Source organism: Balaenoptera acutorostrata, chromosome 18 (assembly GCF_949987535.1).
Source record: "Balaenoptera acutorostrata chromosome 18, mBalAcu1.1, whole genome shotgun sequence".
NCBI lineage: Eukaryota > Metazoa > Chordata > Mammalia > Artiodactyla > Balaenopteridae > Balaenoptera > Balaenoptera acutorostrata.
Window position 1 is genome coordinate 67,006,034 of NC_080081.1, and position 19,190 is coordinate 67,025,223.

At 39.6% G+C, this 19,190-nt stretch overlaps 1 protein-coding gene across 2 annotated transcripts in view; it reads right to left on the reverse strand.

Annotated features, from left to right (window-relative positions):
- The window catches only part of FREM2 (FRAS1 related extracellular matrix 2), a 145,658-nt gene that overhangs the window by 68,726 nt on the left and 57,742 nt on the right, over nt 1-19,190 (reverse strand). For both annotated transcript variants that reach the window (XM_007193672.2, XM_057532751.1), the window contains exons 3-4: nt 10,064-10,210; nt 3,736-3,966 (exon numbers count right to left, since the gene is read on the reverse strand). In XM_007193672.2, the coding sequence (XP_007193734.2) occupies nt 3,736-3,966; nt 10,064-10,210 (378 nt within the window). The remainder of the gene's footprint in view (nt 1-3,735; nt 3,967-10,063; nt 10,211-19,190) is intronic.

Here is a 19,190-nt window from a genome sequence, read left to right on the forward strand (position 1 = left end):
GCTGATTCACTTTGTTGTACAGCAGAAACTAACACACCTTTGTAAAGCAATTATACTCCAATAAAGATGTTAAAAAATAAATAAATAAAATAAAAAAATAAAAGTATAATAATGCATTGTTTGACACGGTGTTTTTGTTTGTTTACTGTGTTTTAAACAGCAGTCCCTTTAGAATTTAGAAATCTATGTATCACTGTAAGGAACACATCTGCGGTTTCCCTCCTCCTCTAGAGGAATAACAATAGCACAGAGTATACATTATATTTATATAATACTATGAGTCTCAATGATTCATTTTTATGGTAGCGCAAAGGTACACTAAATAATAAAAATGGCATAATTAAATTGTTGAAAATCACGGTTCAATGTAAAACTACATTTAGTTCAATAGAACGTTTAGTTCAACAGTTTGACAGGATAACCCTCAAATAGATACTTTGGAAGTTGCTTGGGAGTCTGTTTCACTGGAAGTCCCACACACACACGGAAAATGCTTCATGATTATTTTTAAAACAGTAAGCCACACTGCTTTGGATGATTATAAAAGACGCTGGAGGGGCTTCCCTGGTGGCGCAGTGGTTGAGAATCTGCCTGCTAATGCAGGGGACACGGGTTCGAGCCCTGGTCTGGGAAGATCCCACATGCCACGGAGCAGCTGGGCCCGTGAGCCACAATTGCTGAGCCTGCGCGTCTGGAGCCTGTGCCCCGCGACGGGAGGGGCCGCGATAGAGAAAGGCCCGCGCACCGCGATGAAGAGCGGTCCCCGCACCGCGATGAAGAGCGGTCCCCGCACCGCGATGAAGAGTGGCCCCCGCTTGCCGCAACTGGAGAAAGCCCTCGCACGAACCAAAGACCCAACACAGCCAAAAATAAAATAAATAAATAAATAAATAAATAAATAAGAAAAATCCTTAAAAAAAAAAAAAAAAAAAGACGCTGGAATAGTGGACGCTGGCCGTCAAGGTCCACGTTCCACCCCTCTCCACCCTGCCCTGTGCTCCAGGGACCGACTAATGAGAACCACGTCAAAGGTTTCCCTTGTGCTGTGGCTCTGGCTGAGTCAGCCAGAGGGCAGCGCAGGCAGGACTTGGAGGGCGAGAGCAACGTGGGGTCAGCATTCATCCCCCTGGCTCCCCTCAAGGTTCCAGAGCTGGCTGTGCCCCACCAAGTAAAGGTCAGCGTGCCCACTGGCCGCCCTCGCTCGCTCACTGGTCCAGCTAACTTCTCCTTCCCTTTCCCCCGAGGCCTAGAGGTGGTGATGGTACCCGCTCTTACCAGCCTTGGGGCACTTAACTGAACCTGGTGGTTTCCCAGTTCTCGCCCTCATCTTTGCAAAAGTCATGTTATTAAATTATTTTAAATTTGCTAGTTTTGAATGTGTCATTTGTTTTCTCTGGGACTCTGACTGATACAGCAATTGAAAAAATGGCACTGTTAAAAAAATCTGTGGATGTAAGATTTCATAACTAATTATTCATTTATCAAACATTGATTGGATGACTTCTACTTGCCAGACACCTGAACCAGGCACAGGAGTCATGGAGGTAAACAAAATCCCTGGTCTTATGGAGTTTTCTCTCTAGTTGGGGGTGGGGAGGAGGAAGAAAATAAACATATATTCAAGAAAATATATAGTATGCCAGGAGGTGACAAATGATATGAAGAAGACGGAGTGTGCCGGCGGGGATGCAGGGGGGCAGGGCGGGTGGAGGGTGGCGGGCGGGCTGGGGCATGGTATGTACCACGGCAGGTCTGTATTATACAGGAAAGTGTCTGTGATAGAGTTACATTTGAGCCGAGATCGCAAGGTGGTAATGAGATAACCTATGTGCGTAACTTAGGGAAGAGAATTCCTGGCAAAGGGAATTAACAAGTGTATATACTTCAGGCCAGGTATATGCAAGGAATGGCCAGGACGCCAGTGTGGTTTGATGGTCTGAGTAAACTGGGCAAGGAGGAGAGGACAGAACATGGGCCGGTGAAGTGATGATGAGTGGGGGTGAGTGGATCACACGGAGCTTTCAGGACCACTGGCAGGGCTTTGGCTTTTACTCAGAGCAAGATACTGTGGAAATAAACAAAGACCAAGCAGTGGGATGAAACAAGCAAAGGCTATTTATTCAGCCACCATCACTTGTATTTGGCTGAGACCCAAAGGCAGGCAGAGGAGTGGGAAAGTTTTACAGTGGAATAAAACTTAACTGTTACCGGGCTTCCCTGGTGGCGCAGTGGTTGAGAATCTGCCTGCCAATGCAGGGGACACGGGTTCGAGCCCTGGTCTGGGAAGATCCCACATGCCGCGGAGCAACTGGGCCCGTGAGCCACAATTGCTGAGCCTGCGCGTCTGGAGCCTGTGCTCCGCAACAAGAGAGGCCGCGATAGTGAGAGGCCCGCGCACCGCGATGAAGAGTGGCCCCCACTTGCCACAACTAGAGAAAGCCCTCGCACAGAAACGAACACCCAACACAGCCATAAAAATAAATAAATAAACCCAAAGTTTAAAAAAAAAAAAAAAAAGAAATGGCTTCAAACAAACTGTAACTAATGGGCCAGTTTATATGTATTAAAGCTGTGTCATGGGCTTGTTCAAAAGAGAGAAAAGCTTTATTATGCTAGCACTTACCCCAAACTCAGGACTAGAAGAAAATTTAATTGTTTATTCCTAAGATAATGCAGATAAAATTAAATGCAATTAAATGCTAATGAACATTTCAGTTCTGTTCTTTAACGGAAATGACAAACATAACTGAAGGTCATATTCAACTAAAGGCAGAGATGTTAGTTAAACAAACAGAGCCAGAGCTCCGGTTCTCTTATCCTCTCTCCTTAATTATGCTCAGTTGTTAAACCCAGAGATTTCCTCATATGTCTCCGTTTCACGTACTCAGTAGATTGTATCTTCACAGAACATTTAAGAGTTTTCTGACTAACGAAATAAGTAGGCTGGCGGTTTAAAAGAAAGTCACGTCTGTCTTCTGACAGGATTTTAGCTTTAGAGGAGGCTCACCAAGCTTTGTATAAATGCCAGCCCTCAAAAAGCCAATTCAACCTTTTTTTTTTCCCTGACTGCATTGAGACAAGTCAAGACTGGAGGAGTATGGCAGGGGAGGGAAAGGTCAATTTACACTCAAATCAGTGAGGTTCATTTTAACCAACATCAGCCAAGGGTGTGCATTGACAAGAAAACATGATCTAATAGAAATTAAGAGCAATGATGCAAGATATTTTTCACCAAGGAGAGGGGGTGGGTTGGTGGGTATTATGTAACAAATGTGGAAACATATGGCAGAATGAAAAGTTTTGGCTGGTGAATATATGAAGAAATTTGAATAAAGTGTTACATGGAGAACAAATTAATCCCCAAATGGTCTAATTCTTAAAGCATTTGTTTAAAGGACATTTCAAAACACATTTAAAAGACTTTAAAAAGTCATGAAATAATTCTAGAAAAATGAGATGAGCGACGTCGGTTCTAAAGGATAAAATTATAATAAGAGAAAGAACATATTAATAATCCTATGTATATTTGTAGTTCATTGACTTGAAAAAATATAGCTTCCTTTCATTAATTTTTGGGTTCTCTCTCCCATCAGCATATCTGAGAATACTGAACCATTCATCTAGAAAGTTCTCTCTATGGAAAATCCAAACATTGAATTTAAAACCTCCTTTATAAGGTGTTTTGTCATAAAAACCCAACAGTGACAACAGCAGTGAGTTGATGGTAGCTCTTACCATCTCCTGGGTCCACGATCTCCACTGTGGTCACTGCAGGGAATTCCAGGGCAGCCAGCACGGGCTCTGAGAGAACCACCTGGAAGGTCTCGGACTGCTCGTGTTGCCCATCACTCAGGATCCGCACTCTCCACGTGGCCCGGGTCTGGCCTGGGTTGAACTGCACTTGTTTCTGTGCTTTGCCCTTGAAGTCTTTGTCTTTTTTTGCAGTCCCATCTCTTGAGCCAATACCTTCACAGAAACACAATATCATTTCCTTTGTTTCATTTTCAACTAGGTTATTAAGGCTTTCCTTGTTATTAACTTTTTGTGTGTCACTGTATCCTGCAGTGCAAAGTAAATCCTGCTTTGATTCCATGAAATGGATAATTGGGTATGGGTCTTACAACAAAAGTGTTCTACTGTAGGTGTTAAGCAGTCCATGATTCTGTTCTACTCTTGCCCCATTATGGTTTTGCTGTATATTCTTTGAGCTAAGTTTGTGTTAGAACCACTTGTAAAACAGGACCGAGGAAATTGATGCTCACATTCTGAAATAGTCTCACACCCACAAATTCGTACAATCTAAAAACTCTTCACATTTACTTTTTTGCATGGGTTGTATTGCATGTGTTATATTTTAAAAACTTAAGAAAAATTCTCTAACTAGAAAATATAAGCCAACAAGAGACTCTGTGAGTCAAAGAATTCTTTGATAATCTAAGCTGTAAATGGCCAAGCATAATAATAAAAAAATTATAATATTCTCTAAACATTTAACAGAACTAGGACCCTTAAAAAATCTAATTCAGTGTTTGTCAACATGACTATTGCCAGGTTTTTCTTTGTGGAGCACTCCAGAATTCCACGAAGCCATGTGAAGAGAATTGGAGAGCTAAATATATATGGTTATTATGAGCAGTACTCTGTTGGTTCACTCAAGGTCCATTTCAGTTAGCTGGGAAGGTTAAAGGATCCCTGAGTCTCTAAGTACATTACAAGAGCATCTTTATTTGCCATTACTATGCCACATACTCAAATCATAAGATATATTACCGGTAAAGCAATGAGTAAGAGTCAACAAATTCAACATCAGAGAAAAATTACAAAATTGCAGTTAGTACTTGTTCTAGTATATTTTCAAGTACTGAATCAGAACCTCTTAATGATACAAGTCAATAGATTAATTTTCAAATATATTCCTTTAAACATTGGCATTTTCAGAGAAGTTGGTAGATTTAAAAAGAGAAAAATAAAATCTTGTGCCTATTAGAATTAAAAAGTCTGAAAATAAATTGTTTGTACCATTTCTCACTTAACTGAAAAAAATTATCTTATTTTCAGAAAATGCTCTTTTGTTCTTCAAACTAGAAATGAAACTGGACCAAGTAAGATCCATTCAACCACAAATGTTCATTGGGTGCCTACCGTGAGCCAGACAGAACAGATAAAACCTCTGTCCTGTGGTGCTTATGCAAGATTAACTTGTTTTTTTTTTCAGGTTCTCATTAGTTATCTATTTTATACCTAGAATCAACAGTGTATATATGTCAATCCCAATCTCCCAATTCATCCCACCCTGCAAGATTAAGTTGAATATTTATTTCTTCATCTGAATATATCACTGACTGTTTGTTTCATCTTAAAATGAAGATAAATATTTCACTAAACTATTTCTGTCTTATAGATCTCAGAAATATTCCATATTTTCAATAGGAGGTGAAGCATAATTTACTGAATGGCAAGAGAAAAAAGGGCACAGAACCAGGAATTTCAGCACTACGGATCTTGTTGAGCATTGCAGACTTCCTGTTAAGCTCTCTGATTCCTAATGCTCACAGAGTGGCTGTCAACACCTCTTGGATCCACCACAATTCACTGCCAAGGTGATGATGAAAGGAATCATTCTCTCTGACGTTCCAGCACACACGCGGCTCATTGACCCATTTATCCCCAGTGGTACGACCAGCAAAAGAATCTATTATTTGGCCTCTGATAGCTACTGCCCACTTTTCTGATCTGTTTTGTTTCATCAACAATGCATTATTTTCCTGGAGATTCAAAAGGCAGTGAAAAACCAAAAGGACTCCGTATAATACAAGGAATGTCCACTAGTTCCAACTAGTCATACTTCTAACTGATAATCAAATCATCCAACCTAAATAAAAAATAAGTTGCAAAGCCAAATCTCAGTTGTTACTGTAATTTTGTGGTGGATTTTGAAAGAGATTCCCAACTGAATGTGAAGTATAAATAGATAATATCATTGATTCGTCAGGTGAAGAGGAATGGACTTCTATTTTATGAAAAAGATTGCTGTCTTAAGCTGTTTGATGTGCTTCTCAAACATGAGAAAACAACGAAGGGCATGTCGTCTATTTTAAAAGGTACAATAAGACCAAGATGGAATGTTAAATTTACCTGGGGTCAAAAATAAAGATTCCCTTTTCATAATTAACACATAGTACCTATTCTAAGTGCAGGGCTAGTCTACCTTGTTACTAAATGTGTGGTCCATGGGCCAGCAGCATGGACCAGATCTGGGCGCTTGTTAGAAATGCAGAATTGCAAACCCTACCCCAGACCTACTCAATCAGAACCAACATTTTAGCAAGATCCCCATGTAAGTCTTACGTGCATTAAGATCTGAGGGTGGGTAGATACATACTAAATACATCATACCTCCACGAGGCACTCTTACATAGGTGCCCAATTTTAATAAAGGATGAAGAAATGGTGTATAGATTGTGAAGGAGACAGATTAGTTCATACTTTAATGTGGTAGACAAGACAGTCACACACTCAATGTTCGAAAATTTTGCTCTTACTTGGAGATACAAATATTCAGCTAGTAAACCATACATATTAAAAAATTTTATTACATGGGGCAAAAAGAATTCTGGAAATTAAAAGGCTTATAAATTGGGCTTAAATTTATGCTTCTTTTTTCAAAGATAATTATTAAACAAAACATATTACTTTGATTTACTAAATGAAACCACAATTGCATCTTTTCCTGTGGCATGGAAAAATGGTATGGGGGTTAAGCAAGGTACTTTAGAATGAGAGGTTAGACTTCAATCCTACCTCTGCCACATAGCGGCTATGAAATCATAGGCAAGTTAAATTCCTCGGTTGCAGAGGATTTAGGAAGTGCTGTGGGGTGGTAGTTAAGAGAATCTGCCCCGGAGCCAAATCTCACTTCTGGCCTTAGTAGCTATGTAACTTTGGGGATATGACAACCTTTCTGTTTCCTTACCTGTATAACAGGGGATATAATGACCTACTTTTCTTGGGGTTGACTATGTGAGGTGTTGAGAACCAGGGCTGGCCTGTAATAATAACTCAATAAATGAGCTATCATTATTATCACCACACAGTCCATTACCTAACACAGTGTCTGGCACGTAGCAAGCACTCAAGAAAATACTAGGTGAGTTAGTGAATAAAAGATTGTAAAGAGGGCTTCCCTGTTGGCGCAGTGGTTAAGAATCCGCCTGCCAGTGCAGGGGACACAGGTTCGAGCCCTGGTCCGGGAAGATCTCACATGCCGCGGAGCAACTAAGCCCGTGCACCACAACTACTGAGCCTGCGCTTTAGAGCCCGCAAGCCACAACTACTGAGCCCGTGCGCCTAGAGCCTGTGCTCCGCAACAAGAGAAGCCACCGCAATGAGAAGCCCGCGCACCACAACAAAGAGTAGCCCCTGCTTGCCGCAACTAGAGAAAGCCCGCGCGCAGCAACGAAGACCCAACACAGCCATAAATAAATAAATAAATAAATAAATAAATAAATAAAATTAAAAAAAAAAGACTGGTTAGGAACTATCTCAGGACTAATCAATTAAAAAAAAAAAGATTGTAAAGAGTAAAAGAGATGGGTAAAGTACTTAATGTGATTAGTGGAATATCTTGCATTTAATGCATGTTCAGTAACTGGGAGCAATAAGATCTTTGAAACTGAAATTTTTTTGTGAGATGCAAATACATATTTAATTTATTATTGGGTTATAATGGTTATAAAATGAACAATTATCTCTGAGAAAATACATGTACAGAATTCATGATTTATTAACTGTGTGCCTGAAGGTAAATGGTATTCTGTCTTTAGCTATAATACAAACTATCTAATTCTAAACCTCCATACATGAAATTGGAGGTTGTAGGGGAACAGTAAGACGAAACATATCCATTGCAGAACTTCTACAGGGCTACCCTTTGCTTTAACCTGACTTTTCCATTCCCAGTCCTAGCATGAATTCTATTACCATCTTCAATGATTGATGGGTATGGGCCACACACAGAAGTCTTTCCAACTTTCTATCACCCCGGGTTACTAAGTAACCGTGTGAGGTTAACCAAGTAGAGCTATAGAGCCTTTTTAGAATTATGAATCATCTCCACACCTGCAGGAAATAATAGTTCATTGAAAAAATAACTTCAGGAGAAAAAAAGAAGCTCGTTCAATATCTTAGCATTCAGCTTAAAAAAGGGCAACAGAGAGAAAAATCTGAAAAGATAGTTTTAAAAATATTTTTCAACCATTAACTTTCCCATTGCTATCAAGGGGCCGTATGTGAGTGAATAACTAAATATACGCACTAGGAGTGGGAATTTAGGTAAAACACAAATAGATGAAAGCATCCTTAAGAACTGCTAAGGTGCTCTGTCTTTTAGTTATTACTTTCCCTGTTAATTATCTGCTATATTTTCAAGCACAAAGCAGAGTTAAGGTGCATCTCTGACTGACAATATGTAAGACAGAATGAAATTCCTGATCTGAAGGGCACACGTGTGTGCGCAGAAAGAACATGCCTCTTTGAGGGCAACAAGAGAATTCACTGTGCTCTAGAAGGTTAAACACAGATTGTAAATGACCGCCTACAAAGAGGCACAGGCAAGTAAAGATGATAAAAGCAGAGCTGCCAGATGGGTCTGCAGGTGGGCCAGCACTCCTGAAGCCAGAGTAGCCTTGAGGGGTCAGTAAAGCATAATGTGAAAACCCTCACCTAAAGTTAAAAAACAAAAAGCATTTTTGAAATAAGGGATAATTAATATCCAGCATCCCAGCATCAGTGGAAATCATGGCAGGTGGGTGGGGATAGAGCTCATGGCAAAAGTATGGTGTGTAGAATATGCGTGTGTGGGCGTGTGTGTGTGTGTGTGTGTGTGTGTGTGTGTGTGTTGATAGGGATCTATTGTTTAAGGCTTTTGAATTTCATGGACCAGCAAAATTTCAAATAATCATTTTGGAAACAAACACAGGGTTATCAACTTATTTTGCCAGCATTTTCCTAGATTCCTACCTTAGTTGATACTCACAATGAAAGCTCTTTCACCCCATGAAAACTCTATCAGCCTAGATGTCTATATAACACACGGTACCAAAAATAATAGAATTACCTGGGGTGCTATTATTTTTCATCACCATGCCAAATATTTTGTGCTGATTATATTACTGCTTAAAATGACTAATATACCTACTTTTCTCTATTTTATGCTTACATGTAATTGAATGTGAGCTTGGAGTTGAAAAAAGGTTTACTCATTTGCTTTTGACTCTTTTTAAAAAAAATTATTTTATATTGGAGTATAGTTGATTTACAATGTTGTGTTAGTTTCAGGTGTACAGCAAAGTGATTCAGTTATACATATATATATATATCCATTCTTTTTCAGATTCTTTTCCCATATAGAGTTCCCTATGCTATTCAGTAGGTCCTTGTTGATTTTATTTAAAAGGGTAAGGCAGCAGAAAAGGATTAGTATTTAACACCTTACTGTTGGGAAGAAAAGTCACATTTATCTGTTATGTAGCGCTTTTATGTAGTGTTAGGGTTTTTGAAACTTTTAGTGACCTACCAGAGCATTCAAATGCAACAAACAGATAGTAAATTATACTTCAATGTCTAATAGGTCACTGAACAGTTTTTTGTTTACTTAGTATTAAAGTAGCCTTCATAAATTTATATTTCAGCAGGAATTTATCTTATAAATTACCGATTTGCCTAAGCCTATTCTAAGATCTAGTGACATTTAAGTTATATTAATTTATGAGCGATTACTGTCATTTTGTAAAGTTATTTTATATCAGAGAAATATCATATGCAGGTAGAAGATTTGAAGAGATATATATTTTGATTACATACTTCCTATTTTTTCAGCCTTTGTCTCTTTGATTTAGCCCCAACACAAAACTTTTGGCATGTTTCTTTAGTAAAGAACATTTAACTATCAATGTCTCCCTAAGCTTTAAAACTAGAGCAGAAAACTAAACATTTTTAATCATTGTAAAATTATGAATTTTGCTAGAAAAATGGGATCTTGAGAAGAAATGCAAATTAAACTTACTTATAAAGGAAGTCTCTCCCAAATAACCTCTACGTTTAAGTACGACATCTAGAAATTTGGAGTCCTCATCGATCAAGTAATATTCCTTTTCAAAGGAGATCCATGCCCAATTCAGACGAAAATGCTGCTTGGTTAACTTATTTCCACCTGGAAAACAAAAATTTAAAGCCTTGAATTAATGGTTTCTCGAATGAATAACCTTAGACATTCCAAAGACGACTTTAATGATGCAACATGACAAATCACTCTAGCTACTTGGTTTGATTCACAATCTAGAATACATACATGGAGATACAGCTTACTGTTCACTGACTGTTATACAGAAATACAACAACTGACATAATTCTTTGCAAAATCCCTTGATCTTTAGCAGGGGAAGTGGGTCAGAGGGAAAGAACACAGAACTACCAGAAGCAATTTTGTTTAATCATGAAGTCAAGTATCCAAGTTGCAGGATGACTCATTCCCCACAAGGTGCCGCTGGAGAGCAAGTTTTTCTATAAAGAAAGCTGCAGGGCTCTTTTGTGATGTTAAACACACACACACAACTTCACAAATACCTTTTTCTGGTTCACTGAGCAATTGGGTGGAAGGCTTTAATTATAACCACTTAAGGAAAAACAAATATCCCTTCTCCACCTCCCTTCCCCACTAGATTCCACTCCATTCCTTAAAGCAAACAGACAGGTCTTTTCATTGATTCCATTCTACTCTGAAGATAAGGCTTTCTCCTCCCACCTTCCCACCAAAATGGAGCTGGCCGCCTATCAGGAGAAAATGTGTGTGATCTCTCTAATGTGAAAGCTGCTCTGCTAGGTGAAAGAAAAGAGAAATGGTTATCAGCTGATCACTATGCCTGTATCCCTCTACTTCCTTTGATCTACACCAATTATTTCAGAGTAAGGTGAGGCTTATACACAAAGGCATCGATAATTTCTAAGTCTTTCTGTAAAAGGGTGGAAAAAAGCCCAAATAATAAACACAGCTAGAGGCACAATTTTAATTCCAGTTTCTTCTCTTCTGAGTTCATACAGGGCTACACTAGAGAAAAAGAAACGAGACAGGAAAACATCAAGGCTTTAACAGATTGAGAGCAAAAAATCCGCACGTGGGAAAGAAAACATAATTAACAAACACATGAAAAAAATGTTCATCTTTGCTAGAAATTAAAAAAAAAATTGCAGTGTCTTTGAGTTATGAATTGACATGTACTAAAGATTAAAAAGAATACCCAGAACAGCCGAAATTATTTAGGGAAATTGGTTTTCTTATTTATTGCTGTTTAAATTGTAAATTAGCACCGAGCCATTTAGACAGCTACGTGGCAATGTGTGCAAGAGACAAAAAGATGTTCATACCATTTGATCTTGTAAGTCCTTCTGTGCGAGAAGCAAAAATCTATTTGTAAGCGACTATTCATTGCAATATTTTCTATAATAGCCCTCAAACCAAAAATCTTAGAGTTTATTTATGGTACATCAAATCAATGAAATACGATTCAGTCATTAAACAAAAAAAAAAAAGAATTTTTTGTTGAAATACTTAAAACACAAAATACAGAAACAAATGGTATTGATACTGTGTATGCAGTGACGTAGTAACATGAAACATTACAAATATGGAGCTGCTTGCTGTTTTAAATTGATGGGATTATGGACCTGTCAATTTTTCGTTAATTTTAAAAATCTAAAATATAAATAGATTGGAGAACAGGAAGTTCATTCCACATTTTGTCCTTAAGAACTTATTATGGGGCTTCCCTGGTGGCGCAGTGGTTGAGAATCTGCCTACCAATGCAGGGGACACGGGTTCGAGCCCTGGTCTGGGAAGATCCCACATGCCACGGAGCAACTGGGCCCGTGAGCCACAATGACTGAGCCTGCGCATCTGGAGCCTGTGCTCCGCAACAAAAGAGGCCGCGATAGTGAGAGGCCCGCGCACCGCGATGAAGAGTGGCCCCCGCTCGCCGCAACTAGAGAAAGCCCTCGCACAGAAACGCAGACCCAACACAGCCATTAAAAAAATTAATTAATTAATTAAAAAAAAAAAAAAAGGAAGAGAAAAAAAAAAAGACCCACTTAAAAAAAGAACTTATTATGCCTGCCATGTCTTAGACACTGGGTACTGTTCTGGAAAGGAGGGGCCACAAGCTGGGGACTCCCCAGAACTGGAGTCCATAGCCCACTTCATTCTTATGTGCTGTCTGACTTTGAGCAAGTTTCTTCCCTAGACCTCTGTTTCCTTATCTGGAGAATCAAATGAGGGTCATATTAATTAATGCCTGTGTCTGCTGTGAGGATCAAGTGAGATAACCCATATATCCATGCAGTCCAGTGTGGTACATACGTAGCATCCTTCAACAAAAGCTAGCTCGCTCCCCCAGCTCACTCCACGCATGCTCAAGTCCACCCTGCACACCCACTGCCCGACTACTAACCTGCCTTAAGCCCATCTGCACTCAGTCCTCCTTTGCCCCGTCTCCCTACAGCTGCTGCACACATCAAGCCATCAGGCTACCTTTGCAGATTTCTGGTTTCACCTGCCCTGCCCTGTCTTCTTCCCATTGTCTCTAATCTGCTCACTCTGAGGTCCATCCAAGAGTCTTGCTGCTGCATGGATTTGCCACCGTCACTCTTTCTGTCACTTCTGTCCTTTTGCCTACAGGGATAACCCCCATCATTCTTCTGCTTGCACCTTCTACTCCTCAAAGGCTCCCTTTACCATCCCCTTCATGAAGCCTCCTGCAGCGACCCCAGCCCTCTCATCTCTGTGACTCTGCAGTTTTTCACCTATTGATTATTTTGTGCAGTTTTGTGCTTTAGCAGATATCCTCTCATATTGTTTCATTGTACACATTTACTAATCGCACTCATTTTTGTCAGAGATTGAGACTGGCATGCATTCTTTCACCATTGCCAACACTTGGTCTTATTGTCTTTAAAAATACTTTTTTACATTATTGTGTTTATGTTCTATTACTGGGAACATTTCCTCTAGAAAGTCATAGACCAACAACAAGAATAGAATAACATTTAATCAATTAAGGTAATACATAAAACCTTTCTGATTTCTCAACTAACCATTACTTGAAAACAACCTTATGCCACACGTCTCTCTCTATTAGACTGCTGCTCCATCAAGTCCTAGATTTTATTCCAAACTTCTTGTCATGCTGTACCAAGCCACTCCTGTCCATCCAAATACCTACAGCTTCACATCCCATCACTTCTCCACGGAGAGAAACAGCTGGTCATATCTAGCTTCTCACTGTGTTCTTCCCACATGCTTTTTGCATGTGGGAAGTCTTCTGCCCAGAATATCTTTAGCTTCCTACTCCTCCTTGCAATTTGTTTAGGTCCAGCTCACCTAAAGCTCAGGAAGCCTGGCTTATCATGCAGTGTATACTTCTTCTGTATCTCCAATCAGAGTGATTGTAATTCTTTTATCTTCATGTGTATTCTGCCACTAACTGCCTGAGCGCACTTCCCCAGGACAAGCACAGGTCAAATTCATCTTTCTAGCGTCCAAATCGAACATAGTGCCTGGAACACAATGAGATCTAAAGACTTCTTCCTTGACTAAAAATCCTATGGATAAGTATGACTTTTGGTAATAAAATGGCTACTTTGTGACTCCTATTTTATTCCTTATTTCATAACAGTTCTCAGCTTACAAAAACAAAGCACATACTACAGTTTTACTTGACTTGTGATTAATAACCTCTGACTTATTTGGTAATTCTTGTGTTTAACAAATGAATTTTATTATAATTCTGTATACTTTCTTCCTATTTCTTTCCCCTATATCTAAGAATGAGATCACTAAGCATACCATTTCTCTATTTCTTTAACAATTTTTAGCTAATTTTAAGATTTGATGTTACCCTTTTTCTAAATATTACATGTGTTAAGAATCTTGAGTCAATGAGGTCTTTCCTTGACACTTAATATGACACAGCAAACACCAGTGGAAACCCCAGAATTCTCTAGCTCCTTTATTCTGGGTAATTTTTCCCTCCCGTGCTTTCCATAACCTCATACCCCATTTATGCTTTCTTTTTTGTTTGTTCACTCTGTCTCCTCCCATTGTAACCCATGATCCAGGAGGGCAGGGAGTTCATTTTGCTTACTGTTAGAAAAATGCCAATTTAATGAATTAGACACTCTAATGTCTTGGTTGAAAGAAGTTCAGTAGTGCTTCATTTAATGGGCAATAAAAATATCCTATATAAATGTAACATATCCTTTGTAGCACTGAGTCGTTTTCTCTTAATAAAATTATTTTTTTAATTTTTACTTTTATTTTTAATTTCTTTAATTTTTAAATTTTTAAATTAAAAAAATTTTTTGGCCGTGCTGCATGGCTTGTGGGATCTTAGTTCCCCGACCAGGGATCGAATTTGGGCCCTGGCAGTGAGAGTACTGAGTCCTAGCCACTGGACCACCAGGGAATTCCCTAAATAAAATTATTTTTTTAAAATTAATTAATTTAATTTATTTATTTTTGGCTGCACTGGGTCTTCGCTGCTGCGTGAGCTTTCTCTAGTTGCGGCGAGCCGGGGCTACCCTTCACTGTGATGCACAGGCTTCTCATTGCGGTGGCTTCTCTTTTTGCGGAGCACGGGCTCTAGGCGCATGGGCTTCAGTAGCTGTAGCTCGCAGGCTCAGTAGTTGTGGCGCACGGGCTTAGTTGCTCTGTGGCATGTGGGACCTTCCTGGACCAGGGCTCGAACCCGTGTCCCCTGCATTGGCAGGTGGATTCTTAACCACTGCGCCACCAGGGAAGCCCAAAAATTATTTTTAATGACACTCTTTCTAAAATGTCTTGCATACTTCTATGAACACTGTGTAAAGATTTTAAATGATTACCTATGAATGTGAATTACTGGAATTTGTGTTTGTCTAGATCATACCTCCAGGGGTTATTGATGACAAAAGGTCTGTTTAACCCTTCCATTCCATTATGAAGATGGTCTTAAGGATAGCTAATTTCATCTCTACTTACAAATTATAAATTATAAAACTTATTTTCCGGTTGGTGCTTATGTTCTGGAAGGAGGAGGGTGCCCGGTTACTGGTTAATCAGGGGTTTCAAGTGACACACAGCTGAACGAGTTTGCCAAGGATTTTATATGTCGACCACTTTCAGATTTTATTTGAAATAAAATTCAAAAACAATACTGAGAAACTTTGCTTTGCAAGACAGTGACATGCTCCTGGCAATTGTTTTAAAGGTTCCACATTCACTCTACATTGGGGATTTTTAAGTAGATATTTTGCTAGAGACTACAAAGTTAAATGTATAAAGCTTAACTCTGAATAGGATTAAATACTACCTAACTCTTCTGAGTTCTACATACGCAAATCATATTGCATTTCAGAATCTGTAAAATCTTAGGCACTACTTATATTATGCAGGAGTGATATAAGGATCTGAGGAACTAAGCTGAAGTTTATTGTAACTCTCATTATTAAAATTGCCTTGCACAATGGAACTCCATATTTTATCTAAAGAATGGAAAGACATGTTATTTATTCATTAATTACCTACCAAGTAAATTCCTCTAAAACCTCAAAGTGGGAATAATCATTGTTGACACTTTTAATAACAATAGCCACAGCTTACTGAATGTGAAACTTCAGATGAAGTTAAACAACTTAAAAAACCAGCAAAGTTTCACTTCAATGTGATTCTTTGCTTTTCTAAAATAGATTCTGTCATCTATGATGCTCAAGGAGCTAGTCTCAACATCTCATTGGAAACAAATTAAAGTCTGTAACTTTTGTCATAAATCCATACAACAGGTGCTTGACAGCTGATAACTACACTCCCAAATGTTTTGTCCCCAAACCCTGACACCACAGCCATTAAGGTTTTGATGAAAAGACCTCTTTTGAACTTTTCCAGCTGGTCTTTAGTCATCTTCATCTTCTTTTTCAATGGGAACACAAGTTTTTTTAGAATAACAAAGAGTCACAAGCTTCAATTAGCCCTCCCTAGGAACTTAGGGCTGCCTGATTTCTGTAAAGACAGAGCATACTTTTTTCAATACGAAACTAGTGTCATGACTTTGACTTGTGCTTAAATAAGGATCATTTCTGGGTGTCCATTTAGCTTTGACAATTTTTTTTTTCTTGAAGAAAAGTTAGCTACCAATAGAAAATGATCCATTGGTAATATTTTTCCAACCTGCTAAGATTTTCTAGCTTGCCACAACTCCATTTGCCTGAAGTTCAGCCTGGAAGCTGACCTGGAAATCAAGTATACAGCTATTTTAAAAAGCTGGATGGGGGCGGGGGGAGGGGAAGTGTTCCTGGAAGATTAAGTATAAGAACAGAGATAAGAAATCCAGTAGAAAGGGAACTTCAAAGAATTTGATAGGAGCTCAGGACATTTACTCAATATTTATTTCCTTCTCCGTTTCCTATTTAAGTAATTAGATATTAAAGACAAAGAGAGAGTGGTCAAGATGCATTCAAAATCTGCCCTGGGAAGGGGTGGTAGTGGTGCTAATCCTGACCCAGACCCCCAGAGATGAAGAGTCTTGATCTCAGGGCAGCTGTGCCTTAGTATGACCTACGGAACTCCAGAAGAACTGGCAGACAGACCCAGAAAAATTGTCAAGAGATTTTATAATTTTGCTGACTATTTAGTAACTCCAAGGATTTAGTCCAATAATCTTTTCCAAAATTGCTGCAATACAACTTTTGATAATTGGGATATTATTTTCTTCCTCCATTTTGTACACACCTACCCACGCCATTCCCACTACTATACACATTCTGAAAAAGCGGCAGCATAGCACAGGGGGTCAGATCCACAAAGACATGTAAAGAATATACATAGAAATGTATAGAAAGACAAGTAGCATGACAAAGACCCAGAGGTGGAGAGAAATAGGCACAACACACATTGACCTCTATGGATAGTCACACTCATGTAGAGGTCTTTTAGGCTATTCTCACGCAAGGCACTTATAAGCACACCCTTCCTAATAAAAAAGCAGACATGGAGCTGTGATATCTTGGCCGTTGTCATACAAGTTACATAGAATTGAGCTCAAGCATGGATTAGTTTCCACTCTACCCTCTATTCTTTGGTAGGCTCTAAAGAAGTTACCGTGTGATGCGGAGGTGGAGATGGGGCTGATCACAATCTGCTTTAATATGTGTAGTTTCATTCCTTCGGGACATGGTTTGATCACACATATACCCGTAATGTGTAAATAATGGGTATTCATACACGAGGTTCCAAAGACTTGAATTCCCAGTCATCTACTCTACAAGAGGTTAATACACAGAAAATTCTAATTATTCTGGGATTCCATATTTAAGAATTCATCCACTTGATAACATTTATTTTGTGGGCTTGCTGGACACTTGCAGAGCAGTTTTGAAAAATGTGCATCATCTGACTCTCAGTGTTCTTGTTTCAGCTCTCGTACTGTAAACAAGTGTCCTTTTCACCGTCCGTTTAGTGCCACATCTTTGTGCTTTTCGTTGGTGATTTCTCTATTGAAATAGCCCCCAGTCATAGTGCTGAAGTGCTGTCCAGTGTTCCTGAGCACAAGAAGGGTGCGGTGAGCCCTTACGGGGAAAATACACATGTTCCATAAGCGTCATTCAGGCACGAGTTACAGTCCGATGACCACGAGTTCAATGTTAATGGATCAACAACATATATATCAAATAAGGTGTCTTTAAACAGAAACACACGGAAAACAAGGTTGTGTATTGATCGGTTGATGAAATGTATGACCAGAGGCTTGCAGGGAATATACCTCTGTATTTCCCCTGGGAGCTATCTTTTAGTATTCACAGTGATTTTATAGAACATTACTGCGAAGAACAAGAATCAATTGTGTCTACTCAATACAAATCACAAGAGGTTAGTCTTTTGGGACAGGGCACAATGGGGCGCGGGGAGTGGAAGTGTTCTTCCTCCACACACACTTGGCCTTCCTTTAATCAATCCTTCCCCTGGCTCATGCCCAGGAGTGTGAGCTGAAATGAATCCTTACTGCATTCTCGGATCGGCAGCCCTGGCCTCCCTCCAAGATCTGTCCCTGGTCAGTATAGCACTAGGCTTCAGACACAGTCATGGCTCACGGGTAAAGGGTGGACGGCTTCCCCTGCATGGCTACCTGTTATAATTTGGAAATATTATGAGAATTTAGGTAACTTATAGGGTTATCTTTAACCTCTTAGAAAATAATATACATGGAATGAATTCTGATGCAGAATAACTCCTAATCCTAGAGAATCTTAGGATAGTCTGTTCTAGAATCTCAGTTTAAGCAACAGCCAAGAATGGGGATTCATGCCTTTTTCTGCTTGCTTGGAAAACTGGAGTAACAGACCCTGCGGAAAGTGATTTTCTTGGACTCTGAGGAGCCTCTAAACAGAGAACTCATGGTTATAAAAATGGATGTGTCAGGCACAATATTGTAGCCTCTGTACAAAGTCTTAAACATCAGCGCAAAGTAGGGGTTCAGAGTGCAGTAAGAGGGTATTAACTCATCTCTAACTAGAGCCCAGGTTCCTGGACGAATGGGTCCCAGAAGAGAGAAAACCATAACTGGAAATTTAAAGAGATGCTTAATTAATCTATTTTTTATACCAGGTTCCAAGCAGCACTCTGTTAAACATCCTTTCCCTTCAATAGGACAGAAAAGATCACCCCACAGCTCTGGCACCCACTCTTTGGGGGCCTTGGGGCCAGAGGCAGGTCCCTGTTATTGGGGGGCTGAACATGGCAACTGGTATTCCTGGCAGAGTGGTGATGGCCCTGGGCTGAGTGCAGAGAACACCTAGTTGTGGGCAGAAGCATGGCCTTTGACCAACAAGATTGGCACAATACAGGCGCCGACCAATCGTAAAAGGCAATGGCTCAAAAGAACTAAAACTCACCTGAGTGCAGGTGTAAACTGGCTGAATGTCAGTTCAGCTTTGGGGACCCTGAATATGCTTGGAGAGGAGGACTGGACACAGTGGGGGCCATGGTCAGGGTGATTTTGATGTCTTGTATGTTATCTCAATGCATCTCACAATAGCCCTGCAGGTTAGGCATCTCTACATTCTATGGATGATGTTAAGTGTCAGGTTAAACTACTCACTTTAAATTCTAT